Source organism: Ranitomeya variabilis, chromosome 2 (assembly GCF_051348905.1).
Source record: "Ranitomeya variabilis isolate aRanVar5 chromosome 2, aRanVar5.hap1, whole genome shotgun sequence".
Lineage (NCBI taxonomy): Eukaryota > Metazoa > Chordata > Amphibia > Anura > Dendrobatidae > Ranitomeya > Ranitomeya variabilis.
The window spans coordinates 1,114,532,985-1,114,553,081 of NC_135233.1; the positions used below are offsets into that span (position 1 = coordinate 1,114,532,985).

General features: G+C 39.4%; 1 protein-coding gene across 4 annotated transcripts in view; it reads left to right on the forward strand.

The window, feature by feature from the left end:
• LOC143808873 (uncharacterized) overlaps nt 1–20,097 on the forward strand; it is a 623,474-nt gene that overhangs the window by 416,253 nt on the left and 187,124 nt on the right. Inside the window, exon 1 of one of the 4 annotated variants that reach the window (XM_077292020.1) lies at nt 7,137–7,355. The exons of the other annotated variants lie outside the window; for them this stretch is intronic. Within the exon in view, the coding sequence (XP_077148135.1) occupies nt 7,287–7,355 (69 nt within the window). The 5' untranslated portion in view covers nt 7,137–7,286. Of the gene's footprint in view, nt 1–7,136; nt 7,356–20,097 lie in introns of those variants that run through there. 4 annotated transcript variants of the gene reach the window in all.

The following is a 20,097-nucleotide window of genomic DNA, read 5'->3' on the forward strand; positions in this document are numbered from 1 at the left end:
ATGGCTTCAGAAAGGCCATTTCTGAAATTTGCGGCCAGAGCACACTCATTCCACTGAGTAAGCACGGACCACTTCCGAAATTTTTGGCAATACACTTCAGCTTCATCGTGACCCTGAGAAATAGCCAGCAAGGCTTTTTCTGCCTGAATTTCAAGATTGGGTTCCTCGTAAAGCAATCCGAGCGCCAGAAAAAACGCATCAATATTTGCCAATGCCGGATCTCCTGGCGCTAGCGAGAAGGCCCAATCCTGAGGGTCGCCCCGTAAGAAAGAGATAACAATTTTCACTTGCTGAGCTGAGTCTCCAGACGAACGGGGTCTCAGAGATAGAAACAATTTACACTTATTCCTGAAATTCCTAAACTTAAATCGGTCTCCAGAGAACAGTTCAGGAATAGGTATTTTAGGTTCAGACATTGGACTACTGGTAACAAAATCTTGTATGCCCTGCACACGAGCAGCAAGCTGATCCACACTTGTAATCAAGGTCTGGACATTCATGTCTGCAGCAAGCACAAGCCACTCAGAGGTAAAGGGGAGGAAAAAAGAGAGGAAAGAAAAAAAAAAAAACTCAGACTTTCCTTTCTTGTAATCCCTCTTCTGCAATGCATTAAACATTCAACCTTGGCCTGGCATACTGTTAAAGGTCTATCTTTTCCCTTCTAGGGTTAGTTAGTTCTCCGTCTGGCGCGAGACGTCTAGAACCAACGTAGGCACGTTCCCCGGCTGCTGCTATTTGTGGTGCTAGGATTAGATATATGGTCAGCCCAGTTACCACTGCCCTATGAGCTGGTTTTTTGTGTTTGCAGACTTGGTATGTACTTTTGAGACCCTCTGCCATTGGGGTCATAACAATTATGGGTCTGTAACCATGGCAGACCTAAAACGACCAAATCATGCATTTTATGCAGAACAAGAAAACGAATCACCTCCCGATGTTCAGGAGTCATGCACATGGTCACTTGTGTCCAATACTGCGGCTTATTCTCCGCCAATGGCGTAGCATCAATTCCTCTAAGAGGAATAGGATTTTCTAAAGGCTCCAGGACAAAACCACAGCGCTTGGCAAACGATAAATCCATAAGACTCAGGGCAGCACCTGAATCCACAAATGCCATAACAGGGTAGGAAGATAATGAGCAAATCAAAGTCACAGACAAAATGAACTTAGGCTGCAAATTACCAATGGCGACAGGACTAACAACCTTTGATGGCCGTTTAGAGCATGCTGATATAACATGTGTAGAATCACCACAGTAAAAACACAACCCATTCTGACGTCTATGATTTTGCCGTTCGGTTCTAGTCAGGATTCTATCAGATTGCATTGAGACAGGTGTCCGTTCAGACAACACCGCCAGAGGATTAGCGGATTTGCGCTCCCGCAAACGCCGGTCAATCTGAATGGCCAGCGCCATAGAATCATTCAGACTTGTAGGAATGGAGAAACCCACCATCACATTCTTAATGGCTTCAGAAAGGCCATTTCTGAAATTTGCGGCCAGAGCACACTCATTCCATTGAGTAAGCACGGACCATTTCCGAAATTTTTGGCAATACACTTCAGCTTCATCCTGACCTTGAGAAATAGCCAGCAAGGCTTTCTCTGCCTGAATTTCAAGATTGGGCTCCTCATAAAGCAATCCGAGCGCCAGAAAAAACGCATCAACATTTGCCAATGCAGGATCTCCTGGCGCCAACGAGAAAGCCCAATCCTGAGGGTCGCCACGCAAGAAGGAGATAACAATTTTAACTTGCTGAGCTGAGTCTCCAGACGAACGAGGTCTCAAAGATAGAAACAATTTACAATTATTCCTAAAATTCCTAAATTTAAATCGATCTCCAGAGAACAGCTCAGGAATAGGTATTTTAGGTTCTGACATAGGACTACTAGTAACAAAATCCTGAATGCCCTGCACCCGTGCAGCAAGCTGATCCACACTAGTAATCAGAGTCTGGACATTCATGTCTGCAGCAAAGCTTCAAGCCACTCAGAGAAAAAGGGGAGGAAGAAAAAAACAAAAAACTCAGAACTTCTTTTCTTTTAATCCCGCTTCTGCAATGCATTAACTATTCACTTCAGCCTGGCATACTGTTATGATCCCAATGGCAGAGGATCTCAGAGGTTTCAGCAAAGTCTGCAAACACAAAAAACCCGGCTCATAGGGAAGTGGTAACTAGGCTGACCGTATACCTGATCCTAGCACAAACAACTAGCAGTAGCCGGGGAACGTACCTACGTTGATTCTAGATGTCTCGCGCCAGCCGGAGAACTAACTAACCCTATAAGGGAAAATAAGACCTCTCTTGCCTCCAGAGAAAAGACCCCAAAGATAAATACAAGCCCCCAACAAATAATAACGGTGAGGTAAGAAGAAAAGACAAACGTAAGAATGAACTAGATTTTAGCAAAGAGAGGCCCACTGACTAATAGCAGAAAATAGGAAGATGACTTATACGGTCAGCAAAAAACCCTATCAAAATATCCACGCTGAATATTCAAGAACCCCCGAACCGACTAACGGTGAGGGGGGAGAATATCAGCCCCCTAGAGCTTCCAGCAATATCAGGAATCACATTTTGTACAAGCTGGACAAAAATTAGAACAATGCAAATAAACAAAAATAAGGAAGCAGGACTTAGCTTATCTTGCAAAGAACCAGGACCAGCAGACAGGAGCAAACAGAAATGAACTGATTACAACGATGCCAGGCACCAGACTAAGAATCCAGGAAGTTTAAATAGCAACACCCCTGGCCTAACGAACCAGGTGGGTACCAACCTGGGGAAAGACAATCCCAGTGCCATACCACTAGTGACCACAAGAGGGAGCCAAGAAGTACAGTTCACAACACCGGGGGACCTGACAGACATCAGAAGGTGAGTATGTAGTGTTTTTTTTTACTTTTACAATGGTAACCAGGGTAAATATTGGGTTACTAAGCGCGGCCCTGCGCTTAGTAACCCGATATTTACCCTGGTTACCATTGTAAAACATTGCTGGTATCGTTGCTTTTGCTGTCAAACACAACGATACACGCCGATCTGACGACCAAATAAAGTTCTGAACTTTCAGCAACGACCAGCGATATCACAGCTGCATGTCAAACACAACGATATCGCTATCCAGGACGCTGCAACGTCACGGATCGCTATCGTTATAGCTGCAAAGTCGCTTAGTGTGAAGGTACCTTTATGTGTGTAGTCAGAACTGAATAATGATGGCCTTGTTGATTCTGGTAGTCAGCAACTGCCCTCTTCTGCTCACAAATCCTTTCCAACATATGTAGTGTAGAGTTTCAAGGCGTGGAGACATCACACACCAGTCGGTCAGCAGGAAGCTGCAAATGCTGCTGAAGCACGGCAAGAGCAGCTGAAGCTGTAGCTGACTTTCTAAAATGGGCACACAGGTGGTGTACTTTCACAAGCAGAACCAGCAGCTCTGGATAGCTTTCGAGAAAACGTTTGAACCACGAGGTTAATAAGCACATGGGCCAGGCATGGTACGTGTGTGAGCTCACCTTGCCTCAGAGCCACCACCATGTGTCCGTGGTTAGGTGGACTTTCCCAGTAACAGCATTGTGGCGGGCACGGGTAATTTGGGACACGTGCTTGTGTAATGCCGGTACGGCACACCGGTAGAATTAGTGGTGCCTGGGGACCGAGTACCTTGGGATGGCCACCACCATCAGGTTGTGGAAAGCCTCCATCTCCACGAGCCTAAAAGGCAACATTTCGAGTGCATGCAGGTGAGAAATGTGTGAATTTAGTACTGTGGCCTGTGGGGCGTTGGCTGGGTATTTCCGCTTGCGTTCCAATGACTGGGGTATAGACAACCGAACGCTGCGCTGGGACCAGGACGTGCTTGATGATGGTGCTGGTTGACTATGGGCAACAACAGGTGCAGGGCAAAAGGCATCTTCGTATGCACTGTGGACAGGGGATTGGCTTGCACGCAAAACAGTGGAAGCAGTGGTGTCACCCGCAGACAGTGGTCCTGGAGCCTGGAGTTCGGCCCACAAAGTCAGGTGCTTTGCTGCCATGTGCCTTATCATGCTGGTGGTGGTCAGGCTGCTAGTTTTGCTACCCCTGCTGATGCGGGCATGGCTGCTGGTGCAAATGGCCTGTTTGGAGTTATCAGCAGAGTCTCTAAAAAAACAACCAGACTCAGGAAGACGTAACAGATGGAATGGCAACTTCCGTCGTATTGGTGTTGCGGGAATGGATGCAAGCCTTCTGTCGGCGACCACCACACAGTTTCTTCCTGCCTGTTGGGGTGATATGCCTCGTTCACATGTGTACTGCTGTCCTCGCTCTGCATGTCCTCCTGCCAGGTTCGGTCAGTTACTATATCATCCACCACCTCATCTAGCACATCCGCACCCTGGTCCTCCTCCTGACTTTCTAGCAATTGTTTCTCATCATCGTCCACCTCTTGTGACACGTTCCCACTTTCGCCTTCGTGTGACCGGGGCTGGTCAAATATTTGGGAATCGCTACATGCGATCTCCTCTTGCCCTGCTTCAAGTGGACCGGCCAAGAGTCCCGAATCTATAAATGGAAAAGTGAACAGCTGTCACGATCCAATTTTGGATTTGTGGCAGATCTGGTTTGCCTCAGTTTAAGACCTTTTTTCCTTTCTGGTCATCGGGGGTTAATGCAGTTTTCCCCCCTGGTGGCCGCTGGTGTTATTGCATTGCTGCTGGGCCAGCTGATGTTTGTGGTGACCACTCCCTCCATCCTTTAGGAAGTCACCTGGTTCATCAGCTGTCGGTGTTAGTTCATTTTTCAGCGACCAAGCTGGGAGTAGGAGCTTTCTGGGAACTGTTGTTCTACTGCTGTGTCCAGTGAATCTGGTGTTTCTTCCTGCTAAGCTGTGCCTTGCAGCATTAAGCTAAGTGTTGTTTACCTTACCTTGTCTGTATTTCCTTACCCCGTGTTGTATTAGTGCAGCGGTGGGACCCGTGCTCTCACCTGCCAGTTCCCTACTTAGGGATAGGTGCAGGGCAAGTGAGGGACTAGGTATCCTGGTCGGCAATGGGTTGAAAGAACCCGTATAGGGACGGTAGCAAGATCAGGGCACATCTGCTGGCCAGTGCAGGAGGTGCCCATTACCCCAGCCCCTACCGACAGGGCCCACCGTTGTAATTGTGTCCCCGGTGTTCCCTTGTGTGTTGTGCTGTTCGTGACAGACCTACGGTTGGGTCGTTTTATACCGGGTCAGTCACTCTGTGACAACAGCTCTTCAGAGTGTCCAAGTGTGGGATCAGTTGTCTCAGGACACTTGGCATGGTGGGAGGAAGGAGGATCAGGGTGAGGAATATGTGGTCCAGACTCACGGCTACTCAGACTTGACCGTGTGGAAGACGTGGTGGTGGAGGCAAAGTGACTGGAAGCATTATCCGCTATCCAACCAACAACCATTTGACACTGCTCTGGGTTCAATAGTGGTGTTCTGTGGTCCCCTAGTAATTGGGACAGGAAGGTCGAGCGAGAATATGTGGGTGTTTGTTGTAGCCCATTTTCAGCTTGGCCACGGCCTCTGCATGCACCATCAGCATCACGTCCACCTCACCGTCCCTTGCCACGCGCCTTGCCCATTTTAAATGGACTACTAAAATATTTTCTTTGTTCATTACAAATGGCTGAATTTGGAGCAAACTTATATGTGATCTGTGTGCGGGAAAACCACAGTTTAAATTATCTGGAATATAGGAACATTTAAAAAAAAAGGTTGCTAGTAAGTAGGGTAAGGGTATGTGTCCACGCTCAGGATGGCCGGCGGTATCGTTGGAGCGGCGAAGCCGCTCATTGCTAAGTCCGCCCCCTTTCTGGGACGCGATCATGCCGGATGTGTACTGTACACATCTGGGATCATCGCACCCTTTGCCATAGGGCCCTGTGATATTACCTGCGGCGACGCAGCGTCGCCGCAGGTAGCACGGACATGCTGCGATCTGAAAAGACGCGCAGCATGTCTGGAGTCACAGGGCCGCATGTGCGGGTTTCCACGCATAGTGGACACGGGATTTCAAAAAATCCCCTCCACTATGCTGGAACATCTGGACGCTGCGTGTTTGACGCTGCAGCTCTGCGCAGCGTCAAACACGCAGCGTTAACTGACCGTGGACACTCACCCTAAGACACTGGAAAACCAGTATAAAGAAGCCCTGAAATGCCACAATTTGTAGCCCACAGATAGAGGAGGCGTCTGACAAACCACAATGTTCAATATGAGAACAAGCAAAAGAAAAGAGGGGGTCTGGAATAAAATAATCCGGATTAAGATTTGTGTAAAATCTGATATTAGACCCACACTGACTGATAAACCCGGAAATGTGACCCGATCTCAGCAGCAGCTCTCCCTGCACTGAGTCCGGAGCAGAATGCGGCGGCGTCCGGTCTCTTCTAGACCCGATGATGCTGTGCAGCCAGCCAGTCACTGTAATGCCACAACAAAGATGGCTGCAGCGTTACAGTGCCTGGCGGACCATCCCTGCATGCTGACTGGCACCAGCATTAAAGGGAGGAGAACCGAGCTCCCGCCGAATAATCCCGGAAATCCTCGGTGCTCGCTCCTCACTAGTTGGCACCCAAATCCCCTGCGCACTGGTGCCCCCTCCACTCATAGACCACCCTGGAGAGGGGCCGGTGCTGGGTGACGAGAGAGGAGCTCGCTGGTCGGTATCATGGACCAGCAGGGATAGGTAGACAGTGTACAACTCGGGCTCCTCATGGGCGACAGGACCCACAGGACACAGTGAGGACCCCACGGAGGATTCTGCTGCCACAATGTCCCCAGCCTCCTCCTATCACTGCTGCATGAGAAAGGATGGAAGAGTGTACAGGAGGGGTCTGCGGCTCCACCCCACCACAGATCACAGCCACAGCTCAGGGTCTATTCCCTCTGATTAACCTTCACTCACTGAGAGACGCTGCAACTACTCCTCCTCACCACAGCCCAGCCTGCTCCTATATATACTCCACAGCTCCGCCCCTCCTGTCACATGACACTGACGTCATCAAAGGTGCTGCTGCTCAAAAGCTCTGCTGAGCTCCGCCCCCTCCTGGTCACATGGTGCTGACGTCACCACAGGCCCTGCTCCACCACAGCACTGCTGAGCTCCGCCCCTCCTGGTCACATGGTGCTGACATCACCACAGGTCCTTCATCTCCACAGTGCAGCAGCTGCAGATTGTTCTCTGGTATCAGCCGTTATTATACAGAAGCTGAAGGTCTCCATCCCCCGACATCATCCAACATCTGTCACCTGAGCGACGGCCGAGGATGGAGGCAGAGACGTCCCGAAGAATCATCGCCTGCGCCCTGGAGATCATCTCCCTGCTGAGCGGAGAGGTAACTGCTCCATATATCTATTATCTGCTGTGTGGAGAGGTAAACTCTTCTATATTTCTATTATTATCTGCTGAGTGGAGAGGTAAACTCTTCTATATTTCTATTATTATCTGCTGAGCGGAGAGGTAAACTCTTCTATATATCTATTATTATCTGCTGAGTGGAGAGGTAAACTCTTCTATATTTCTATTATTATCTGCTGAGTGGAGAGGTAAACTCTTCTATATTTCTATTATTATCTGCTGAGTGGAGAGGTAAACTCTTCTATATTTCTATTATTATCTGCTGAGTGGAGAGGTAAACTCTTCTATATATCTATCATTATCTGCTGAGTGGAGAGGTAAACTCTTCTATATTTCTATTATCTGCTGAGTGGAGAGGTAAACTCTTCTATATATCTATTATTATCTGCTGAGTGGAGAGGTAAACTCTTCTATATCTCTATTATCTGCTGAGTGGAGAGGTAAACTCTTCTATATATCTATTATTATCTGCTGAGTGGAGAGGTAAACTCTTCTATATATCTATTATTATCTGCTGAGTGGAGAGGTAAACTCTTCTATATCTCTATTATCTGCTGAGTGGAGAGGTAAACTCTTCTATATTTCTATTATTATCTGCTGAGTGGAGAGGTAAACTCTTCTATATTTCTATTATTATCTGCTGAGTGGAGAGGTAAACTCTTCTATATTTCTATTATTATCTGCTGAGTGGAGAGGTAAACTCTTCTATATTTCTATCATTATCTGCTGAGCGGAGAGGTAAACTCTTCTATATTTCTATTATTATCTGCTGAGTGGAGAGGTAAACTCTTCTATATCTCTATCATTATCTGCTGAGTGGAGAGGTAAACTCTTCTATATATCTATTATTATCTGCTGAGTGGAGAGGTAAACTCTTCTATATTTCTATTATTATCTGCTGAGTGGAGAGGTAAACTCTTCTATATATCTATTATTATCTGCTGAGTGGAGAGGTAAACTCTTCTATATTTCTATCATTATCTGCTGAGTGGAGAGGTAAACTCTTCTATATTTCTATTATTATCTGCTGAGTGGAGAGGTAAACTCTTCTATATCTCTATCATTATCTGCTGAGTGGAGAGGTAAACTCTTCTATATTTCTATTATTATCTGCTGAGTGGAGAGGTAAACTCTTCTATATTTCTATTATTATCTGCTGAGTGGAGAGGTAAACTCTTCTATATTTCTATTATTATCTGCTGAGTGGAGAGGTAAACTCTTCTATATTTCTATCATTATCTGCTGAGTGGAGAGGTAAACTCTTCTATATTTCTATTATTATCTGCTGAGTGGAGAGGTAAACTCTTCTATATATCTATTATTATCTGCTGAGTGGAGAGGTAAACTCTTCTATATTTCTATTATCTGCTGAGTGGAGAGGTAAACTCTTCTATATATCTATTATTATCTGCTGAGTGGAGAGGTAAACTCTTCTATATTTCTATTATTATCTGCTGAGTGGAGAGGTAAACTCTTCTATATCTCTATCATTATCTGCTGAGTGGAGAGGTAAACTCTTCTATATTTCTATTATTATCTGCTGAGTGGAGAGGTAAACTCTTCTATATATCTATTATTATCTGCTGAGTGGAGAGGTAAACTCTTCTATATATCTATTATTATCTGCTGAGTGGAGAGGTAAACTCTTCTATATTTCTATTATCTGCTGAGTGGAGAGGTAAACTCTTCTATATATCTATTATTATCTGCTGAGTGGAGAGGTAAACTCTTCTATATTTCTATTATTATCTGCTGAGTGGAGAGGTAAACTCTTCTATATTTCTATTATTATCTGCTGAGTGGAGAGGTAAACTCTTCTATATTTCTATTATTATCTGCTGAGTGGAGAGGTAAACTCTTCTATAATTCTATTATTATCTGCTGAGTGGAGAGGTAAACTCTTCTATAATTCTATTATTATCTGCTGAGTGGAGAGGTAAACTCTTCTATATTTCTATTATTATCTGCTGAGTGGAGAGGTAAACTCTTCTATATTTCTATTATCTGCTGAGCGGAGAGGTAAACTCTTCTATATTTCTATTATCTGCTGAGTGGAGAGGTAAACTCTTCTATAATTCTATTATTATCTGCTGAGTGGAGAGGTAAACTCTTATATATATCTATTATTATCTGCTGAGTGGAGAGGTAAACTCTTCTATATTTCTATTATTATCTGCTGAGTGGAGAGGTAAACTCCTCTATATTTCTATTATCTGCTGAGCGGAGAGGTAAACTCTTCTATATTTCTATTATTATCTGCTGAGTGGAGAGGTAAACTCTTCTATATTTCTATTACCTGCTGAGTGGAGAGGTAAACTCTTCTATAATTCTATTATTATCTGCTGAGTGGAGACGTAAACTCTTCTATATTTCTATTATTATCTGCTGAGTGGAGAGGTAAACTCTTCTATATTTCTATTATCTGCTGAGCGGAGAGGTAAACTCTTCTATATTTCTATTATCTGCTGAGTGGAGAGGTAAACTCTTCTATATTTCTATTATTATCTGCTGAGTGGAGAGGTAAACTCTTCTATATTTCTATTATCTGCTGAGTGGAGAGGTAAACTCTTCTATATTTCTATTATTATCTGCTGAGTGGAGAGGTAAACTCTTCTATATATCTATTATTATCTGCTGAGTGGAGAGGTAAACTCTTCTATATTTCTATTATTATCTGCTGAGTGGAGAGGTAAACTCTTCTATATTTCTATTATTATCTGCTGAGTGGAGAGGTAAACTCTTCTATATATCTATTATTATCTGCTGAGTGGAGAGGTAAACTCTTCTATATCTCTATCATTATCTGCTGAGTGGAGAGGTAAACTCTTCTATATTTCTATTATTATCTGCTGAGTGGAGAGGTAAACTCTTCTATATTTCTATTATTATCTGCTGAGTGGAGAGGTAAACTCTTTTATATATCTATTATTATCTGCTGAGTGGAGAGGTAAACTCTTCTATATCTCTATCATTATCTGCTGAGTGGAGAGGTAAACTCTTCTATATTTCTATTATTATCTGCTGAGTGGAGAGGTAAACTCTTCTATATTTCTATTATTATCTGCTGAGTGGAGAGGTAAACTCTTCTATAATTCTATTATTATCTGCTGAGTGGAGAGGTAAACTCTTCTATATTTCTATTATCTGCTGAGTGGAGAGGTAAACTCTTCTATATTTCTATTATTATCTGCTGAGTGGAGAGGTAAACTCTTCTATATTTCTATTATTATCTGCTGAGTGGAGAGGTAAACTCTTCTATATTTCTATCATTATCTGCTGAGTGGAGAGGTAAACTCTTCTATATTTCTATCATTATCTGCTGAGCGGAGAGGTAAACTCTTCTATATTTCTATTATTATCTGCTGAGTGGAGAGGTAAACTCTTCTATATATCTATTATTATCTGCTGAGTGGAGAGGTAAACTCTTATATATTTCTATTATTATCTGCTGAGTGGAGAGGTAAACTCTTCTATATTTCTATTATTATCTGCTGAGTGGAGAGGTAAACTCTTCTATATTTCTATCATTATCTGCTGAGTGGAGAGGTAAACTCTTCTATATATCTATTATTATCTGCTGAGTGGAGAGGTAAACTCTTCTATATTTCTATTATTATCTGCTGAGTGGAGAGGTAAACTCTTCTATATATCTATTATCTGCTGAGTGGAGAGGTAAACTCTTCTATATTTCTATTATTATCTGCTGAGTGGAGAGGTAAACTCTTCTATATTTCTATTATTATCTGCTGAGTGGAGAGGTAAACTCTTCTATATTTCTATTATATGCTGAGTGGAGAGGTAAACTCTTCTATATTTCTATTATATGCTGAGTGGAGAGGTAAACTCTTCTATATTTCTATTATTATCTGCTGAGTGGAGAGGTAAACTCTTCTATATATCTATTATCTGCTGAGTGGAGAGGTAAACTCTTCTATATATCTATTATTATCTGCTGAGTGGAGAGGTAAACTCTTCTATATATCTATTATTATCTGCTGAGTGGAGAGGTAAACTCTTCTATATATCTATTATTATCTGCTGAGTGGAGAGGTAAACTCTTCTATATTTCTATTATCTGCTGAGTGGAGAGGTAAACTCTTCTATATTTCTATTATTATCTGCTGAGTGGAGAGGTAAACTCTTCTATATTTCTATTATTATCTGCTGAGTGGAGAGGCAAACTCTTCTATATATCTATTATTATCTGCTGAGCGGAGAGGTAAACTCTTCTATATTTCTATTATTATCTGCTGAGTGGAGAGGTAAACTCTTCTATATCTCTATCATTATCTGCTGAGTGGAGAGGTAAACTCTTCTATATTTCTATTATTATCTGCTGAGTGGAGAGGTAAACTCTTCTATATATCTATTATTATCTGCTGAGTGGAGAGGTAAACTCTTCTATATATCTATTATTATCTGCTGAGTGGAGAGGTAAACTCTTCTATATCTCTATCATTATCTGCTGAGTGGAGAGGTAAACTCTTCTATATTTCTATTATTATCTGCTGAGTGGAGAGGTAAACTCTTCTATATATCTATTATTATCTGCTGAGTGGAGAGGTAAACTCTTCTATATATCTATTATTATCTGCTGAGTGGAGAGGTAAACTCTTCTATATTTCTATTATCTGCTGAGTGGAGAGGTAAACTCTTCTATATATCTATTATTATCTGCTGAGTGGAGAGGTAAACTCTTCTATATTTCTATTATTATCTGCTGAGTGGAGAGGTAAACTCTTCTATATCTCTATCATTATCTGCTGAGTGGAGAGGTAAACTCTTCTATATTTCTATTATTATCTGCTGAGTGGAGAGGTAAACTCTTCTATATATCTATTATTATCTGCTGAGTGGAGAGGTAAACTCTTCTATATATCTATTATTATCTGCTGAGTGGAGAGGTAAACTCTTCTATATCTCTATCATTATCTGCTGAGTGGAGAGGTAAACTCTTCTATATTTCTATTATTATCTGCTGAGTGGAGAGGTAAACTCTTCTATATTTCTATTATTATCTGCTGAGTGGAGAGGTAAACTCTTCTATATTTCTATCATTATCTGCTGAGTGGAGAGGTAAACTCTTCTATATATCTATTATTATCTGCTGAGTGGAGAGGTAAACTCTTCTATATTTCTATTATTATCTGCTGAGTGGAGAGGTAAACTCTTCTATATATCTATTATCTGCTGAGTGGAGAGGTAAACTCTTCTATATTTCTATTATTATCTGCTGAGTGGAGAGGTAAACTCTTCTATATTTCTATTATTATCTGCTGAGTGGAGAGGTAAACTCTTCTATATTTCTATTATATGCTGAGTGGAGAGGTAAACTCTTCTATATTTCTATTATATGCTGAGTGGAGAGGTAAACTCTTCTATATTTCTATTATTATCTGCTGAGTGGAGAGGTAAACTCTTCTATATTTCTATTATCTGCTGAGCGGAGAGGTAAACTCTTCTATATTTCTATTATCTGCTGAGTGGAGAGGTAAACTCTTCTATAATTCTATTATTATCTGCTGAGTGGAGAGGTAAACTCTTCTATATTTCTATTATTATCTGCTGAGTGGAGAGGTAAACTCTTCTATATTTCTATTATCTGCTGAGCGGAGAGGTAAACTCTTCTATATTTCTATTATCTGCTGAGTGGAGAGGTAAACTCTTCTATATTTCTATTATCTGCTGAGTGGAGAGGTAAACTCTTCTATATTTCTATTATTATCTGCTGAGCGGAGAGGTAAACTCTTCTATATTTCTATTATTATCTGCTGAGTGGAGAGGTAAACTCTTCTATATTTCTATTATTATCTGCTGAGTGGAGAGGTAAACTCTTCTATATTTCTATCATTATCTGCTGAGTGGAGAGGTAAACTCTTCTATATTTCTATCATTATCTGCTGAGCGGAGAGGTAAACTCTTCTATATTTCTATTATTATCTGCTGAGTGGAGAGGTAAACTCTTCTATATATCTATTATCTGCTGAGTGGAGAGGTAAACTCTTCTATATTTCTATTATTATCTGCTGAGTGGAGAGGTAAACTCTTCTATATTTCTATTATTATCTGCTGAGTGGAGAGGTAAACTCTTCTATATATCTATTATCTGCTGAGTGGAGAGGTAAACTCTTCTATATTTCTATTATTATCTGCTGAGTGGAGAGGTAAACTCTTCTATATTTCTATTATTATCTGCTGAGTGGAGAGGTAAACTCTTCTATATATCTATTATCTGCTGAGTGGAGAGGTAAACTCTTCTATATATCTATTATTATCTGCTGAGTGGAGAGGTAAACTCTTCTATATATCTATTATTATCTGCTGAGTGGAGAGGTAAACTCTTCTATATATCTATTATTATCTGCTGAGTGGAGAGGTAAACTCTTCTATATTTCTATTATCTGCTGAGTGGAGAGGTAAACTCTTCTATATTTCTATTATTATCTGCTGAGTGGAGAGGTAAACTCTTCTATATTTCTATTATTATCTGCTGAGTGGAGAGGTAAACTCTTCTATATATCTATTATTATCTGCTGAGTGGAGAGGTAAACTCTTCTATATTTCTATTATCTGCTGAGTGGAGAGGTAAACTCTTCTATATTTCTATTATCTGCTGAGTGGAGAGGTAAACTCTTCTATATTTCTATTATCTGCTGAGTGGAGAGGTAAACTCTTCTATATTTCTATTATTATCTGCTGAGTGGAGAGGTAAACTCTTCTATATATCTATTATTATCTGCTGAGTGGAGAGGTAAACTCTTCTATATATCTATTATTATCTGCTGAGTGGAGAGGTAAACTCTTCTATATTTCTATTATCTGCTGAGTGGAGAGGTAAACTCTTCTATATTTCTATTATCTGCTGAGTGGAGAGGTAAACTCTTCTATATTTCTATTATCTGCTGAGTGGAGAGGTAAACTCTTCTATATTTCTATTATTATCTGCTGAGTGGAGAGGTAAACTCTTCTATATATCTATTATTATCTGCTGAGTGGAGAGGTAAACTCTTCTATATTTCTATTATTATCTGCTGAGTGGAGAGGTAAACTCTTCTATATCTCTATCATTATCTGCTGAGTGGAGAGGTAAACTCTTCTATATTTCTATTATTATCTGCTGAGTGGAGAGGTAAACTCTTCTATATATCTATTATTATCTGCTGAGTGGAGAGGTAAACTCTTCTATATATCTATTATTATCTGCTGAGTGGAGAGGTAAACTCTTCTATATCTCTATCATTATCTGCTGAGTGGAGAGGTAAACTCTTCTATATTTCTATTATTATCTGCTGAGTGGAGAGGTAAACTCTTCTATATTTCTATTATTATCTGCTGAGTGGAGAGGTAAACTCTTCTATATTTCTATTATTATCTGCTGAGTGGAGAGGTAAACTCTTCTATATTTCTATTATTATCTGCTGAGTGGAGAGGTAAACTCTTCTATATTTCTATTATATGCTGAGTGGAGAGGTAAACTCTTCTATATTTCTATTATATGCTGAGTGGAGAGGTAAACTCTTCTATATTTCTATTATTATCTGCTGAGTGGAGAGGTAAACTCTTCTATATTTCTATTATCTGCTGAGCGGAGAGGTAAACTCTTCTATATTTCTATTATCTGCTGAGTGGAGAGGTAAACTCTTCTATAATTCTATTATTATCTGCTGAGTGGAGAGGTAAACTCTTCTATATTTCTATTATTATCTGCTGAGTGGAGAGGTAAACTCTTCTATATTTCTATTATCTGCTGAGCGGAGAGGTAAACTCTTCTATATTTCTATTATCTGCTGAGTGGAGAGGTAAACTCTTCTATATTTCTATTATTATCTGCTGAGTGGAGAGGTAAACTCTTCTATATTTCTATTATCTGCTGAGTGGAGAGGTAAACTCTTCTATATTTCTATTATTATCTGCTGAGTGGAGAGGTAAACTCTTCTATATATCTATTATTATCTGCTGAGTGGAGAGGTAAACTCTTCTATATTTCTATTATTATCTGCTGAGTGGAGAGGTAAACTCTTCTATATTTCTATTATTATCTGCTGAGTGGAGAGGTAAACTCTTCTATATATCTATTATTATCTGCTGAGTGGAGAGGTAAACTCTTCTATATCTCTATCATTATCTGCTGAGTGGAGAGGTAAACTCTTCTATATTTCTATTATTATCTGCTGAGTGGAGAGGTAAACTCTTCTATATTTCTATTATTATCTGCTGAGTGGAGAGGTAAACTCTTCTATAATTCTATTATTATCTGCTGAGTGGAGAGGTAAACTCTTCTATATTTCTATTATCTGCTGAGTGGAGAGGTAAACTCTTCTATATTTCTATTATTATCTGCTGAGTGGAGAGGTAAACTCTTCTATATTTCTATTATTATCTGCTGAGTGGAGAGGTAAACTCTTCTATATTTCTATTATCTGCTGAGTGGAGAGGTAAACTCTTCTATATTTCTATTATTATCTGCTGAGTGGAGAGGTAAACTCTTCTATATTTCTATTATTATCTGCTGAGTGGAGAGGTAAACTCTTCTATATTTCTATTATCTGCTGAGTGGAGAGGTAAACTCTTCTATATTTCTATTATTATCTGCTGAGTAGAGAGGTAAACTCTTCTATATTTCTATTATTATCTGCTGAGCGGAGAGGTAAACTCTTCTATATTTCTATTATTATCTGCTGAGTGGAGAGGTAAACTCTTCTATATTTCTATTATTATCTGCTGAGCGGAGAGGTAAACTCTTCTATATTTCTATCATTATCTGCTGAGTGGAGAGGTAAACTGTTCTATATATCTATTATTATCTGCTGAGTGGAGAGGTAAACTCTTCTATATATCTATTATTATCTGCTGAGTGGAGAGGTAAACTCTTCTATATTTCTATTATCTGCTGAGTGGAGAGGTAAACTCTTCTATATTTCTATTATTATCTGCTGAGTGGAGAGGTAAACTCTTCTATATTTCTATCATTATCTGCTGAGTGGAGAGGTAAACTCTTCTATATATCTATTATTATCTGCTGAGTGGAGAGGTAAACTCTTCTATATTTCTATCATTATCTGCTGAGTGGAGAGGTAAACTCTTCTATATTTCTATTATTATCTGCTGAGTGGAGAGGTAAACTCTTCTATATTTCTATTATCTGCTGAGTGGAGAGGTAAACTCTTCTATATTTCTATTATTATCTGCTGAGTGGAGAGGTAAACTCTTCTATATTTCTATTATTATCTGCTGAGCGGAGAGGTAAACTCTTCTATATTTCTATTATTATCTGCTGAGCGGAGAGGTAAACTCTTCTATATTTCTATTATCTGCTGAGTGGAGAGGTAAACTCTTCTATATTTCTATTATTATCTGCTGAGCGGAGAGGTAAACTCTTCTATATTTCTATTATCTGCTGAGTGGAGAGGTAAACTCTTCTATATTTCTATCATTATCTGCTGAGTGGAGAGGTAAACTCTTCTATATTTCTATTATTATCTGCTGAGCGGAGAGGTAAACTCTTCTATATTTCTATTATTATCTGCTGAGCGGAGAGGTAAACTCTTCTATATTTCTATCATTATCTGCTGAGTGGAGAGGTAAACTCTTCTATATATCTATAATTATCTGCTGAGTGGAGAGGTAAACTCTTCTATAATTCTATTATTATCTGCTGAGCGGAGAGGTAAACTCTTCTATATTTCTATTATTATCTGCTGAACGGAGAGGTAAACTCTTCTATATTTCTATTATCTGCTGAGTGGAGAGGTAAACTCTTCTATATTTCTATTATCTGCTGAGTGGAGAGGTAAACTCTTCTATATTTCTATTATTATCTGCTGAGCGGAGAGGTAAACTCTTCTATATTTCTATTATTATCTGCTGAGTGGAGAGGTAAACTCTTCTATATTTCTATTATTATCTGCTGAGTGGAGAGGTAAACTCTTCTATATTTCTATCATTATCTGCTGAGTGGAGAGGTAAACTCTTCTATATTTCTATCATTATCTGCTGAGCGGAGAGGTAAACTCTTCTATATTTCTATTATTATCTGCTGAGTGGAGAGGTAAACTCTTCTATATATCTATTATTATCTGCTGAGTGGAGAGGTAAACTCTTATATATTTCTATTATTATCTGCTGAGTGGAGAGGTAAACTCTTCTATATTTCTATTATTATCTGCTGAGTGGAGAGGTAAACTCTTCTATATTTCTATCATTATCTGCTGAGTGGAGAGGTAAACTCTTCTATATATCTATTATTATCTGCTGAGTGGAGAGGTAAACTCTTCTATATTTCTATTATTATCTGCTGAGTGGAGAGGTAAACTCTTCTATATATCTATTATCTGCTGAGTGGAGAGGTAAACTCTTCTATATTTCTATTATTATCTGCTGAGTGGAGAGGTAAACTCTTCTATATTTCTATTATTATCTGCTGAGTGGAGAGGTAAACTCTTCTATATATCTATTATCTGCTGAGTGGAGAGGTAAACTCTTCTATATTTCTATTATTATCTGCTGAGTGGAGAGGTAAACTCTTCTATATTTCTATTATTATCTGCTGAGTGGAGAGGTAAACTCTTCTATATATCTATTATCTGCTGAGTGGAGAGGTAAACTCTTCTATATATCTATTATTATCTGCTGAGTGGAGAGGTAAACTCTTCTATATATCTATTATTATCTGCTGAGTGGAGAGGTAAACTCTTCTATATATCTATTATTATCTGCTGAGTGGAGAGGTAAACTCTTCTATATTTCTATTATCTGCTGAGTGGAGAGGTAAACTCTTCTATATTTCTATTATTATCTGCTGAGTGGAGAGGTAAACTCTTCTATATTTCTATTATTATCTGCTGAGTGGAGAGGTAAACTCTTCTATATATCTATTATTATCTGCTGAGTGGAGAGGTAAACTCTTCTATATTTCTATTATCTGCTGAGTGGAGAGGTAAACTCTTCTATATTTCTATTATCTGCTGAGTGGAGAGGTAAACTCTTCTATATTTCTATTATCTGCTGAGTGGAGAGGTAAACTCTTCTATATTTCTATTATTATCTGCTGAGTGGAGAGGTAAACTCTTCTATATATCTATTATTATCTGCTGAGTGGAGAGGTAAACTCTTCTATATATCTATTATTATCTGCTGAGTGGAGAGGTAAACTCTTCTATATTTCTATTATCTGCTGAGTGGAGAGGTAAACTCTTCTATATTTCTATTATCTGCTGAGTGGAGAGGTAAACTCTTCTATATTTCTATTATCTGCTGAGTGGAGAGGTAAACTCTTCTATATTTCTATTATTATCTGCTGAGTGGAGAGGTAAACTCTTCTATATATCTATTATTATCTGCTGAGTGGAGAGGTAAACTCTTCTATATTTCTATTATTATCTGCTGAGTGGAGAGGTAAACTCTTCTATATCTCTATCATTATCTGCTGAGTGGAGAGGTAAACTCTTCTATATTTCTATTATTATCTGCTGAGTGGAGAGGTAAACTCTTCTATATATCTATTATTATCTGCTAAGTGGAGAGGTAAACTCTTCTATATATCTATTATTATCTGCTGAGTGGAGAGGTAAACTCTTCTATATCTCTATCATTATCTGCTGAGTGGAGAGGTAAACTCTTCTATATTTCTATTATTATCTGCTGAGTGGAGAGGTAAACTCTTCTATATTTCTATTATTATCTGCTGAGTGGAGAGGTAAACTCTTCTATATTTCTATTATTATCTGCTGAGTGGAGAGGTAAACTCTTCTATATTTCTATCATTATCTGCTGAGTGGAGAGGTAAACTCTTCTATATATCTATTATTATCTGCTGAGTGGAGAGGTAAACTCTTCTATATTTCTATTATTATCTGCTGAGTGGAGAGGTAAACTCTTCTATATATCTATTATCTGCTGAGTGGAGAGGTAAACTCTTCTATATTTCTATTATTATCTGCTGAGTGGAGAGGTAAACTCTTCTATATTTCTATTATTATCTGCTGAGTGGAGAGGTAAACTCTTCTATATTTCTATTATATGCTGAGTGGAGAGGTAAACTCTTCTATATTTCTATTATATGCTGAGTGGAGAGGTAAACTCTTCTATATTTCTATTATTATCTGCTGAGTGGAGAGGTAAACTCTTCTATATATCTATTATCTGCTGAGTGGAGAGGTAAACTCTTCTATATATCTATTATTATCTGCTGAGTGGAGAGGTAAACTCTTCTATATATCTATTATTATCTGCTGAGTGGAGAGGTAAACTCTTCTATATATCTATTATTATCTGCTGAGTGGAGAGGTAAACTCTTCTATATTTCTATTATCTGCTGAGTGGAGAGGTAAACTCTTCTATATTTCTATTATTATCTGCTGAGTGGAGAGGTAAACTCTTCTATATTTCTATTATTATCTGCTGAGTGGAGAGGTAAACTCTTCTATATATCTATTATTATCTGCTGAGTGGAGAGGTAAACTCTTCTATATTTCTATTATCTGCTGAGTGGAGAGGTAAACTCTTCTATATATCTATTATTATCTGCTGAGTGGAGAGGTAAACTCTTCTATATTTCTATTATTATCTGCTGAGTGGAGAGGTAAACTCTTCTATATCTCTATCATTATCTGCTGAGTGGAGAGGTAAACTCTTCTATATTTCTATTATTATCTGCTGAGTGGAGAGGTAAACTCTTCTATATATCTATTATTATCTGCTGAGTGGAGAGGTAAACTCTT